Genomic DNA, 12882 nt, shown 5'->3' on the forward strand with positions numbered 1-12882 from the left:
GTCCCCTGGCACAGTGCACCTCAGCCTTCAGATGACTGACGAGGGAAAGGGTTGTTATCTTCTCAAGAGTGCCCGCCCCCGCCCCCACCAGCCTGCTCCGCTTTCCAAGACAGAGGGGCTGGCCCTGTTCCCTAGTCTGGACCTCCCCTTCCCTGTATCACATCATTCCAGTCGGTTCCTAGGCCCTTACCTCTGGTTATGGAGTTCTGTGGATAAAAGGGGTAGGGAAAGCAGGGTGGGGCATCAATGATTCCCCAATAAAAACTAACCTTTCCATCATGCGTTCATTCATTCAATCATTCCTTCACAACACTATATTCAGCACTTCCAGTGTACTGGTCCGGGTGCTGGGGCTTCAGAAACAGCGCAGACCATGGGGCGCACACGCTAGTAGACAACACACTGATTTGTAAACCCTCGCTTTGCACTTCACCAGGGGGGCTTGGCGGGGCGGGAGGTTAAGCACTCAGCTGCTAGCACAGAAGACGAGCCTGGTGATCTGTTCGCCCCAGAAGCCAGAGCCGCGGAACCCACGGAGCAGCTCTACTCTGTCCCCGCGAGCCAGAACCAGCTCAGTGGCATCTGGCTCTGTCGGGCACTGTGCCCAATCTGATGTACCCGACCCTCAGTCAATGGTATTGCCGCCTCTAGCCTAGGAACCTGGCAGCTCCAGAGGCAACCTGCCCCAAGCCAATCCACCAGCTTAGGCTTTCTGACTGCAAGTCTGACGATCTTGGGGGCTTCTCCGAAAGAAAGAAGCTAACGAAGCGCAGCCTAGCACGAAAAAAAGGCATTCAATCAGCTCAATGCCACCCCCCACCCCCGCCCCACCCAGAGGTACAAGACACACAAGCAAGGCCTAATCCTTGATCTAAACTAGTGTAGCTTCCCAGAGTTATTTGACCTAGCGTTCAATTTTCAGAAACCAAATTACTCAGCACCTTCCTAGCAATGAAAAACGTTTGTACCGCAGCCCATGATCCAAGATCAAGTGGAGGCTCTGCTTCTGCAGCCCCCTCCCCCCTGGGTCGTTCCAGCACCCCTCCGGGAAACCATCCACATTGGGAAGCACGGATCTGAAGGAACCTACAGTCCGTTGTTTGTTGCTGTTAGGTGTCAGGAGTGGAATCCGACTCACAGCAACCCCACGTGACAGAGTGTAACTGACCCTTAGGGGTTTCTAGGCTGGACTCAACGGGAGCAGGTCACCCAATCTTTCTCAGACCTGCTGGGAGGCTTCAAAGTGTCAACTTTCCATTTAGCAGCCCAGTGCACTGCCTACCCCAAACCAAACCCACTGCCATCGAGCAGCTTCCGACACACAGACCCTGGAGCAAGCATCCTCAGACTACGGCCCGTGAGCCACATGCGGCCCGCCAAGGACATTTATCCGGCACACTGGGTGTTTTTGCCCCATTTTGTTCTTTACTTCAAAATAAGATATGTGCGTAGTCATTTGTTCATAGTTTTGTGGGTTTTTTTAACTGCAGGCCAGCCTTCCAATGGGTCTGAGGGACAGTGAACTGGCCCCGTTTAAAAAGTTTGAGGACTCCTGCCCTAGAGGATAGAGAACTGTCCTTCTGGGTTTCCAAGACTGCAAATCCTAACAGGAGCAGGTAACTTCTTCTTTCTGCTCTGGCATGACTTGTGGCTGCAGACCCCGGACCCTGTACTGCACAGCCCCAGACACAGCCCATGATGCTCCCAGGGTGCCCTGGGGCACTTCCAAGGCTCCTAAAATGCAAAGCGAGAGACATGTAACCAGCTGTCATCCGTGCTGGGAATAAAGTCACAAAGGGAGCTCTCCCTAGGAAGACACACAGAAGTAAGGATTGTCCTCAGGCAGGAAAATCGAGTCCCTGAGGAGGAGAAGGAAGATGATGGGTCTGTATGTTGTGAATTGTACACAGTTTCCATCAGGAGCCGTGCGAATGTAGTTCCCATTAAACGACACTTTCAGGTTGCAACCAGCCAAATCCTGAATGGGGGGAAAAGTCTACAGAATAAATGATCTGGTTGCTTCAACAAACGACTTTAAAAAAAGAAGGAAGAAGAAACACTACAGCTTTAAAAACGCAGGAAAGCTCAAACAATGCCATCGCCCTGCCTCATTTGGAACCATATTTGAACAAACAAACTATAAAAAGACATTTCTGGGACAACAAGGAAACTCCAGCCCAGCGTAGCTCTCTGAGGGCCCCACAACAGTGCTGGGAGCCTGTTAGGTCTGGTTATGGGGTGACCGTCATGCGAAGGGCCTCGAGTGTCAGGGCTACCCACGGAAGGGTTTACAAACGAGATGGCAGGACAGCTGAGGGCCACTTTGAATGGTTCCATGAGACATAAGAATTGATGGGTGGGCCAGAGTCTGTGGAAGAAGAATGACAATCTTTTGATAATTGTTGAAACTGGCTGAGAGTTCCATAGGGCTTCGTTAAACTCATCTTAGTCTCTCTACTCCCATGAACAGCTGAAAATTTCCATAATGAAAAGTCTAAATAAAATATACAGAGTAGTTATTTATACATATAGGCTGTCTGGGTAGGAAAACTTCACAGAAGGGTAAGTGCCTGAACTGAGCCCACAGGGATGGCCCGGGATTTCCTAAGGGGCAAAGGGCATCCATGCCGACAGGGCTGATGGAGCAATGGCACACAGGTCTGCCCGCGCGGACAGGTTACTGTGGACACAGAGGCCTCTGTGTGCACACAGGTCCAGGTAAAGACACAGGCCTAGTCCAACAAGCCTTCGCTGGAGAGATCAAGGGCATCCGCTTTTGACCCAAGTGCGCCATCATCCCGCCCTCCTGCCTGATCCTTCTAGCTCCCTGAGACACCCGGACGCTGACTCCAAGTGAGGGATGACTGTGTGGTCAACAACTCCAGCCAGACACCTAGGAGAGACACTGGTGTGGCCTTCAGAGGACAGGCAAGCAATTAACCTCTTTCACCCGAGTTTTGCCTGGCAAAGCAGCTTGGAAGCCAGCTCAGTTATCTCAGGGACAGAGCCTCCAACCCTCCTGAGTCATTCCAGAGACACATGTGAGCCTCCTGGGCAGCCGCCTCTAGATTAATAACCTCAGCACCTGGGGCTGGGGGTGGGGGTGTCAGCTTGATGTCAGCATGCCAGCCCAGGCATCAGCACTAAAACAGCCCACCCAGAAAGTGGAAACGTGCTCCTCCCAAACCAAATCTCTGGGAGCCCCAGGCCCAGCCCTCATGCTGCCCCTCCCTTTATGGTGCCCACCTCCTGCTGCACACAGGTGTCTCACCGTGTCCAGGCGGTCCCCCTGGCCCCCCTTACCTCCGATCGAAGCTGCAGGTACTCTTCCGACCCATAAGGAACATGTCTCAGGGAGGTGAGGTAGTCATAGCTGATGGCAGCTGTCTGTGAACCAAGGGAGGGGAAGGCTTAGTGCCTGGAATCCCACACTGCACCACTCTTTCTGACAGGCCCACCCCTACGAGGCTCTGCCCTCAGACCTTACCCTGGTTGGCCCCTTCCTCTGTAGAGAAGGCCAGTCTCAATACAGCAGGCCCTCCCCACCAGCAACTCTCCCCCATTCATTATAACAAGCCACCAGCCAAAATGATCTGTGTTTTCTCCTTGATGATGTACTGTCTCCCCATCACTAGAACGTAAACTCTATAAGAGCGAGGGCTTGTCCTTCCTCTTCATCACTGGATCTCCAGAAGCCGTACATGGCACGAGATGAATGGATGTTGTCGGATTAATTTACTCCTCTCTGTTTCACAAATCAACTCAATACGATTTTTTTAATAAATCTTTTTATTGGGGCTCATACAACTCTTATCACAATCCATACATACATCAATTGAGCAAAGCACCCTTATACATTCGTTGCACTCATCATTCTCAAAATTCGCTTTCCACTTGGGTTCCTGGAATCAGCTCGGTTTCCTTTTTTTTCCCTCCCCCTCCCTCCCCGCTCTCCCCTTCCCCCTGCTCCCTTAATAGTTTATAAATAATTATTTTATCTTATCTTACACTGCCCGGCGTTTCCCCTCACCCACCTTCCCATTGCCCATCTCCCAGAGAGGAGGTTACACATAGATCTCCAAGATCGGTTCTCCCTTTCTACACCCCCTTCTCTCCCAGTGTCGCCACTCCCGCCGCTGGTGTTGAGGGGTTCATCCGTCCTAGATTCCCCGTGTTTCCAGATCCCTACTGCACCACTGTAAATCCTCTGGTATAACCAGGTCCACAAGGTAGAATTGGGGTCATGGTAATTGGGAGGGGAGGAAGCGTTCAAGAACTAGAGGAAGGTTTTGAGTTTCATTGTTGCTACACTGAATCCTGAGTGACTCATCTCCTCCCCACAACCCCCCTCTGCAAGCGATGTCCAGCTGTCTACAGATGGGCATTGGGTCCCCATCACGCACTCCCCCTCATTCACGGTGATGTGATTCCCCTCCCCTGCCCACCTTTGTTGTTTGAGACCTGGTCTCCTCTGCCCTTCACGATCACCCATGTTAGTGTGCTGTTTCCGTGTGGGCTTTGTTGCTTCTGGGCTAGATGGCCGCTGTTTGCTTTCAAGCCCTTAAGTCCCCAGACACTATATCTCTCAGTAGCCGGGCACCATCAGTCTTCTTCACCACACTTGCTTATGCACACCTTCGTCTTCAGCGTTTATGTGAAGAAGGTGATCACACAATGATTGTTTTTGTTCCTTGGTGTCTGCTACCTGGTCCATTCAACATCTTGTATTCGCTTAGGCCGTGTGCTTCTTCTCTGTGGGCTTTGTTGCTTCTGAGCTAGATGGCCGCTTGTTTGCCTTCAAGCTTTAAGACCCCAGACGCTATATCTTTTTGATAGCCAGGCACCATCAGCTTTCTTCACCACGTTTGCTTACAAACATGTCTGTCTTCAGTGATCATGTCGGGAAGGTATGTATCATGCAATGACCGTTTAGCTGGGCGAAGTGCTATTTCAATACGATTTTTAAGTCCTGGGTCTAATAACAAACGTTTTAACTCTGGGTCTCTGTGATAGTTAGGTTTTGTGTCAACTTGGGTGGGTCTGGATTCTGTGGTTTGGTAGTTAAGACCCAGTAGTCCATGATCTAACACAATGTAATCAATCACTTCCATAATGGAATCTCCTATAAGTAGCCAGTCAGTTATAAGAAGATCAGGGTGGAAGGCAATGCCCTTACTCAGATCACAGCCCTGATGCAATCAATTAAAAGGACATTTCTTCAGAAGTGTGGCCTGATTCCAACCTAAGTGAACACTGTGGGGAAACTTGAGCCCATGGCCTGCTATATTGCCTGCCATCTGACCATCAATTAATTTGCTTCTGCAACCACACGACTGGCACCTTCCTGCTGATCTTGAGTTCACCAGCCCTTGCAGTTGTGCACGGAGAAGCCTCTAGCCTAACATCTGACTCACAGACTTGGAACTTGCCTGAGCTTGAACTTGCCAACATCTACAACTATATAAGTCATTTTCTTTATCTAAATACACACACACGTGAGATACACTTGTTTTGTTTCTCTAGAAAATCCAAAGGCAATCTCCTAGGCAAAACTAGAGATAGTGTCTCCTCGTCCTTGGTGAACCAAAGCATGAGAGCCTCAAAGGTGTCTCAGCTTAGAGGATCCTTGGGGACGAATCACCCCCCAAACCTTCCTTGTTAGGACTGGCAGTTCCTCAGATGTTAACGGGCTTAGAAGATGGAGACTGGGAACAGTTCTTTCATTTACCTAGACCCCACTAGGTTTGACGGTATTAGACATAGACTTGTTAAACACCAACCACAAGCAGGATCTGGTCACTGGATCGTGTGCTAGGAAAACCAAGGCTATACACAATGTCTAGCCCTGTGGCTGCTTTATGAAGCACTGGTCGATATGTCCCGCTTAGTTCTCAGCTACTGGAGTCGGAAAGAGTCCATCTAACCCAATTTCGCCCAGGACAATCATCCTGAATGTCGGCTACCTGGGCCCCACAGCAGCGGTCATCGGAGTCACTCATCTTGTCACGGTGCATGGTTATGCACTGCTTTAAGCCATTTCTGTGCCCTCTCCTCAACCAGTTCTATGAGGGTTGGACCTGGGTGGGACAGTTCAATGTGCCCCTCAAAATATGTAAAGTGATGCTGCACCCAAAGGAAGTTTTGGACCAACACTTGGGAATTATTTCATCTTCCACAGTCCATTTACCCAAAGGCTATCTTGAGTCTATGATTCTGAAAGGAGACGGTTTATCCTCAAGCACCCGCACCACCCCAGTAGCCTCCTCATTGAGCAACACTCAAGAGAACACTTGACAACACAGAGTATTAGGGAAATGGCTAGACAACCAACACAGGGTAAACATCAGAATGAGCCTTCACCTAGAGGAAAAGGGGATTAGCTCAGCCTACTGCACATTGAGGAGGAAAGCAAGCACGAGGGCAGGTGGTCCTCTACCCACCCTTGGGGCAAAGAAAAGCATAGAAAGGTCTGGGAGCATCACATCTGATAAGTTAGGAGAATATGCTCACACGAGGACAATGCTCCTACTGAGCCCCAGGAGAAACCCTCTAAAGGTCAAATATTCACCTCCGATTCTGTCAGCGTGGGGTCTGGGGAGCAGCAGAGTTCTAGACACAGAGTCTGATCCCTGCGCTTCTAGCCCCAGTCTTCATGATTACCATACAGTGAGGGGATGGGGCTGTGCACATAAGCCAGGGTGTCCAGTATTGTGCGGATTTCCTCCATCCTGCCATCTGATGTCATTATTCTCGTGTGTGTGTGTGTGTGTGTGTGTGTGTGTGTGTGTGTGTGTGTGTGTTGGGTAAATTCTGGTGTCTGTGTCTTAGGGCTCAGGATGAGGTTGTGTTCTTTAGGTTCTGTGTGTTACGAGGAGGCAGGATTGGGATGGAATGCACCCAAGTCACTACCTTTACTCAAGCCACCTGCCTTGCTTGAGTCACACGATTTATTTTGCATGAAGGAGCGAGATGCCAGCTAAGCAGGGACCTGAATATCGCCAAGAAGGAAGAGCTAGGAGTAAACCCTTTCTTTCGGAGGCAGGATCCCTGCACTGAGAATTTCATTGACCAGCTAACAGAGAAAGCTATCATACCAGAAATAGCAAAAGGCAGTGATGGATGATCACCCCAAGTCAACAGACATTCCAGTAAGGGGCCTCAATTAGCCTTAATGGAAATCAAATCCAGAGGAAGGAAGGGACATGTGTGTCTCAGAGGTGATTTCACTTCTGTTGGTGGGTAAACCAGGTAAAGCAATCTGCCTGTGGTGGTTATATAATTTCATGTCAACTTGATGAATAGTGACGGGGTAGAGTTTAGCCTGTCCATCAGTCACAGCCTCCTGGTGGGCATGACCTTCTCATGAGGATACTGGGAACTTCCTGTCTTTCTCCCTGGAAGAGGGACACACTCTCTCTCCACTTCATCTTACTCAAGCATCCTCAAACTACAGCCCACGGGCCACACGCGGCCGGCCGAGGACATTTATCCGGCCCACTGGGTATTTTTGTCCCGTTTGTTTTTTTACTTCAAAATAAGATACGTGCAGTGTGCATAGGAATTTGTTCATGGTTTTTTTTTCCTTCAACTATAGTCCGGCCCTCCAGCAGGTCTGAGGGACAGTGAACTGGCCCCTGTTTAAAAAGTTTGAGGACCCCTGCCGAGCAGACACACTCAGGAGCTGAAGGAGTCATGTGGAGATGCTTCCACCAACACTGGATCCACAAGACATTCCACCTACCGGCCTGTGATCTTCCTGCATTCAGCATTATTGCATGTGCTGTGTAAGTCTGAAGAGGAGTGTATGGACCAGTAACAGACATGTGGGTTAAAATCAGACTTATGGACTTGATCTGGACTGGGCTGGGATGTTTTCTCAATGAACAGCTGCTCTTTGATATAAAACACTCTTACTCACCTGAGTGTCACTGGGTTCGTTTCTCTAGTCAACCTGGAGCAACATACTGCCCTTGGGGAAAAGGACTAACATTACTTATATAAACCGCTTAATGGGAGACTATGCCCAGTGTTAAGTTCCTAATCGGACACCTTTCACTGGGTTTCTATCCAGCCCTTGGCGAGTCAGGCCATGTGCTGGAGACAACTGGGACTTTAGACAGTCCCCTCAAAGTGCACAACATCCTTCCTAGGCCATACCCAAAGGATCTGATTTGGAAACGCCACTATGCAAACTGGACTTTACCTGAAACACACCTGTAGGAGATTAAAGGCTCTGAAATAATCCTTTGGATTTAAGACCAAAATGCCTTCATGTAAGGAAACGCAGATGACTACTATCCCAAGATTAGTATCCCAAGAATATGCTAGGAAGTCACTGGACTTGGTTAGAATCTCTTTCCTGTGGGGCGCCCCATAAATGTCAACTTAAGGCTACCATATATTTGCTGTTTTCATACTGACTTTGCTTTCTATGGCATGTCTTAGTGCAGCAGGCACAGTTCTGCCTTTATGAAGCAGCATTACTGAAAGTTTTGCCCTGCTGAAGCAGAAAGAAAATGTTTTGAGAATGATGATGGCAATAAATGTACAAATGTGCTTGACATAATGGATGGATGTAAGGATTGTGATAAGAGTTGTACGAGCCTCCAATAAAATGATTTTTTAAATGATTTTTTTAAAAGAAAGTTTTGCCCTATATCCAACTGTCATTGTTTATATAAATAGTGTCCAGTCACTTAAGTTTTTAATCTGTACAAGTCAACAATCTGTGTATTTCAGTCTAAAGGGCTGTCCGATACATGTATACTTTATTCTTCTCAACAGTTTTACATTCTCTATCATTGGCAAGTTAATAATTCCATTGATAGAATTACCATAAGTCCCAGGTGGATGATTTATAATGTCTCCCAGTAAAATGATCACAATGTTGCTAAAGTAGACCAGGGAACATAAATAAATCATAGATACATGAATGGATTTTGAGCTCAAACATAATCATAGCCCTAATCTAAAAACAATTTATTTTTATGATGTGGTCCTATGCCATATTTGCCCTCATAAAGAGATCACTGAAGACATGGGTGCTATAGGAAAATGCGATAAAGAAATCAGAAGGTACCAAGCTATCGCAAAGAATAGAATCTGGGGTCTTAGAGACTTGTCTTTGAAAAAAGCAGTCATTTAAGTGAGGTGTCATCTAAGTAACTACAGAAGAAGCACACCAGTCTGTGTGATCTATGGATTATAAATAAATACATCTCTGGTGTCAATGTTAAGATTCAGAGTGAAAGGGAGGAGTCTAGCCTGTCGATCAGGTCATAGCGTGATGACCTCATTTGGAGGTAGTAAGGAGATAAATAAGCTCGCTAGAGGTGGGATACATGTTCAATCCCTGCGAGACATTTCTGAGGAGAAGCCACATGAAGCTACCTTGATGCAGCCAGAGTCCTCAGAGCTGGAGAAGCCACGTGGAGACCCCTGCCAGCGCTGAGATGCTACACCGCCACTGGATCCACAAGACTTTCCACCCACTGGCCTGTGATCATGCTGCATTCGGCATCATTGCATGTGTTTCGTGAGTCTGGAGAGGAATTTATAGATTGGCATCGAACGTGCGGCTAATGCCAGACTTATGGGCTTGCTCTGGACTGGGCTGGGATGTTTTCTCAATACTCAATTGCTCTTGTAGATAAGCCTCTTTCTTATACACGAGTGTCTATGAGTTTGTTTCTCCAGTCAACCCAGACTGACACAACAAGGAAAGCCCCAAATCCATGCGATGGATCCCCATGTGGATTAAGCCTGCAGGGAATTGTCTGACCACTGATCAGAGATGTGAAAGCCTTGCTATCGGGCAAAGGGCATTAGAAAGTGGATTAATGCAGATGTAGTTTGGTTAAAAGTGATTATCTTATCATTTGACCCCGTTTAAATTTGTTCTAGTTTTTCTTCTTTTCTGCTGAATTTTTCTGTTTGTTCTGTTTTGTTTTTATTGAGGCTTTTCTGTTTTATTCTGTTATTGTTGTTGGGGTGTTTTGTTGTATATTTTCCTTTATATGAAATCCCAGGATATGTAAATCTATAGCGATAGTAGCTGGATTAATAGTTGCTTAGGGTTATGGCAGGGAGGCTGAGGGGTATGGAGAGCTAACAAGAATGAAGAAAACGTTCTAAAATTGTGGTGATGATTGCTATAATATGTTTAAACTATTGAACTGTGTGATGCTTGGATTGTGGCAATAAACCTGACAAAATTAATTTTTTTAAAGAAGTGACAAAGGAAATGACAGGAGCAGGGGCAGCAGGACCAGGAGACTGGGAGCAGTCCACACAGTGGGATTTCCCAGCTCCAAGAACGAGACCCCTTTGCACCTTCAGACAAGAGGCTTGCGACCCATAGATTGGGAGAGAGCTGGAAGTTTGGGAGCAGGAGGCGCCATGCCTACTGTCACTTGTCACTTGCAGGTGGAGCTAAGTCCACTCCCACACTGAGAAAGAGGGCTGAATGCTTTAGGCTGTTGTTGGCTATGTGAACTTTGTAACACTTGCCCAAGCAGGGCAGAGAGCTGGAGAGAGACCTGCCTGAGGGCATGGCAGAGAAGTGGCTATCCTGACTAAAGAACTCTAACCTGATTTGTTCGGGATCCTGCTTATAACCTGCTACATGTGTCCCTCATACACCCACAACCGTGTCCGGGTTCTGCGTGGCCACTGCAACAAATGACCAAGTGCGGCAGAGAAGCAGAGTTCTGCAGAGGGCCGGCCAGCTGGTCTCTGAGAGAGTTTGGTCCATGTCACCGCCAAGCCGTTGTGCCAGGAGCCGTTCACGCCAGCTCATTGGAGAGCACCCAGATTTGCTGGTGGGACGGAATCAAAGCTGCAGTCCTCCGCGTGCACAGCACCACTGGGTCCATCACTAAGATGAGACACAGACCCCAAAATGGGACGGCTGCAGAGCAATGACCCTGGGTCATCCCACCTCATTCCCTTTCGGGGTGCAGAGGTGGTGTGTATAAGGAATGCCTGTGCAACTGTGAAGGGAAGCTTCAGCACACAGTGAGAGCACACACGCCTCCACATATGTGCAAACAGTGCATTTATCCGCTATGTGTGAACACACGCAGACACCACCACAGCTGCTGAAATGAGCTACAACCTACCGTAGCAACTGCTCGGCCCACCCTGACGGCGCCGAAGTCATTCGGGTCCAAATACTTGTTATTGTAGAGGTAGAAGCCAGAAGCTGCGAGAGCCACACTGGTCCACGAAGCAAGCTTTACAGCTCTGCCAGCCATGTTCCCAGGCTCTGCAAAGAGAGAGAAGACGGGAAACTGTAACCGTTAAGGGTTTCATAGTCACTCGCTCGGACCAAGGTTCAAATCCTGGCTCTGCCACTAAATAGGGTACAACCTGAACCATTTTCCTTGGTCTCCCCGAGCCTCAGCATCCTTGTGTGTGAAACAGGGAAGCTAGGCCCCTCCTCAAAAGCTATTGGGATCACCACATGAGACGTGCATATAAAATGCTCAGCATAGCACCGGTGCAAATCAACTCAGCAAACCATTCTTCTTCCAACAATGTTGGGCACTGTTTAGTCACAAAAGAACGTGTGAACAGAATAAAGATCTTGTCCACTTGGCACTTACAAGGGAGAGGGGCAATGGGCACTACGCAGATAAATATACTGGCGACGCTGTTACCAGCTGGCATTAGTGTGAAGAACAACAGCATGCGGACACAGGGTGATGGAAAGATGCTCTTTGGACAGAATGCTGCTGTAAGCACTGTCACTTGTCACAAACACTTAACGGCCATGCACACACAGACATCAGAGGTTTGGTTTAATTTTCTACACTTTTCATTGTGAATTAGGTGAAGGTTTACAAAGTAGAAAGTATTGGCCATTGTGTTGGCCAGGGTTCTCTATAGAAACAAAACCAGGAGCCTTACATTTAGATAGATAGATAGATAGATAGATAGATAGATAGATAGATAGATAGATAAAGTTTGTACGGCAAGAAGAAATATAACATTTAATTAGTCCACACAGGAGTACAGAGGGCTCAGTTCAACTCACTTTCGTGGAACATTTACTATACTGGAAGTCTTTCAACTCACATGTGGGCTGCCGGATCCAAGGTCAAGGAAGCAGACAGTTCAGTCCAGGCAAGGCAGGCAGAGACTGCCCGGAGGCAGGGGGTATCAGCAGCAGTCAGCAGCTTGGGAGCTCAGCAAAGAAGGCCCAGATGGAATACCAAACTAAAGCAATGCAAGGTGACAGGATTCACCAGCCTCAATCTCAAGTGATGTACGTACTAGAAGCTTGGCGAATCAGGTCTCGAAGGAGCCTCAAGCTCTAGCAACATGATCCACGATCCCCAGGGTGGCTGGGTCCACAGGTGGTGTAGCACACAGGTTGAAGCAGAGAACTAGATAAGGCAGCAGCATGCTGGTACGGCCACCAGAGAGCAAGAGAGATGGGGGCAGGCCTTGCAGAGCCATTTATCTCTTTGACCTCCAGTCAAACTGCCACCTGAGTAATCCCACATGTTCCTACTGGCCAGGTTGACACAATAAGCCTACCTATCACAACCATTCAGCAATTCAGGCACATTCTGATTCAACTCATCAATGCAACTCCATCAATGTACCATCACTTATCCTTCTTCCTCCCAAGTTCACCCTACACACACACACACACACACACACAGTATCCGTTTCTCCTTTTTTCCTAACACTCCGAGCTTTGCCTTTAAGTAAATACTGCCCTTTGATCTTAAATGGTTGATTCTTCTAATATGGGGTGGATTCAGTACCAGACCTGAAGGGTAATAAGTGTTGGGGATCCCACCAGTTTCCCTCTGCCAATAAGCTGATCTTTTATGATTTGGAGTTCTGTTCCACATTTTCCTTCCACTTTAC

At 48.0% G+C, this 12882-nt stretch overlaps 1 protein-coding gene across 2 annotated transcripts in view; it reads right to left on the minus strand.

The window, feature by feature from the left end:
• The window catches only part of ADCK1 (aarF domain containing kinase 1), a 127798-nt gene that overhangs the window by 102763 nt on the left and 12153 nt on the right, over window positions 1-12882 (minus strand). For both annotated transcript variants that reach the window (XR_012779703.1, XM_075531357.1), the window contains exons 2-3: window positions 11121-11266; window positions 3304-3387 (exon numbers count right to left, since the gene is read on the minus strand). Coding sequence is in view for 1 of the 2 variants with exons in the window: in XM_075531357.1 (XP_075387472.1) it covers window positions 3304-3387; window positions 11121-11255 (219 nt within the window). In the remaining variant the exon portion in view is untranslated. The remainder of the gene's footprint in view (window positions 1-3303; window positions 3388-11120; window positions 11267-12882) is intronic.

This window comes from Tenrec ecaudatus, chromosome 14, assembly GCF_050624435.1.
Source record: "Tenrec ecaudatus isolate mTenEca1 chromosome 14, mTenEca1.hap1, whole genome shotgun sequence".
In the NCBI taxonomy this organism is placed as follows: domain Eukaryota; kingdom Metazoa; phylum Chordata; class Mammalia; order Afrosoricida; family Tenrecidae; genus Tenrec; species Tenrec ecaudatus.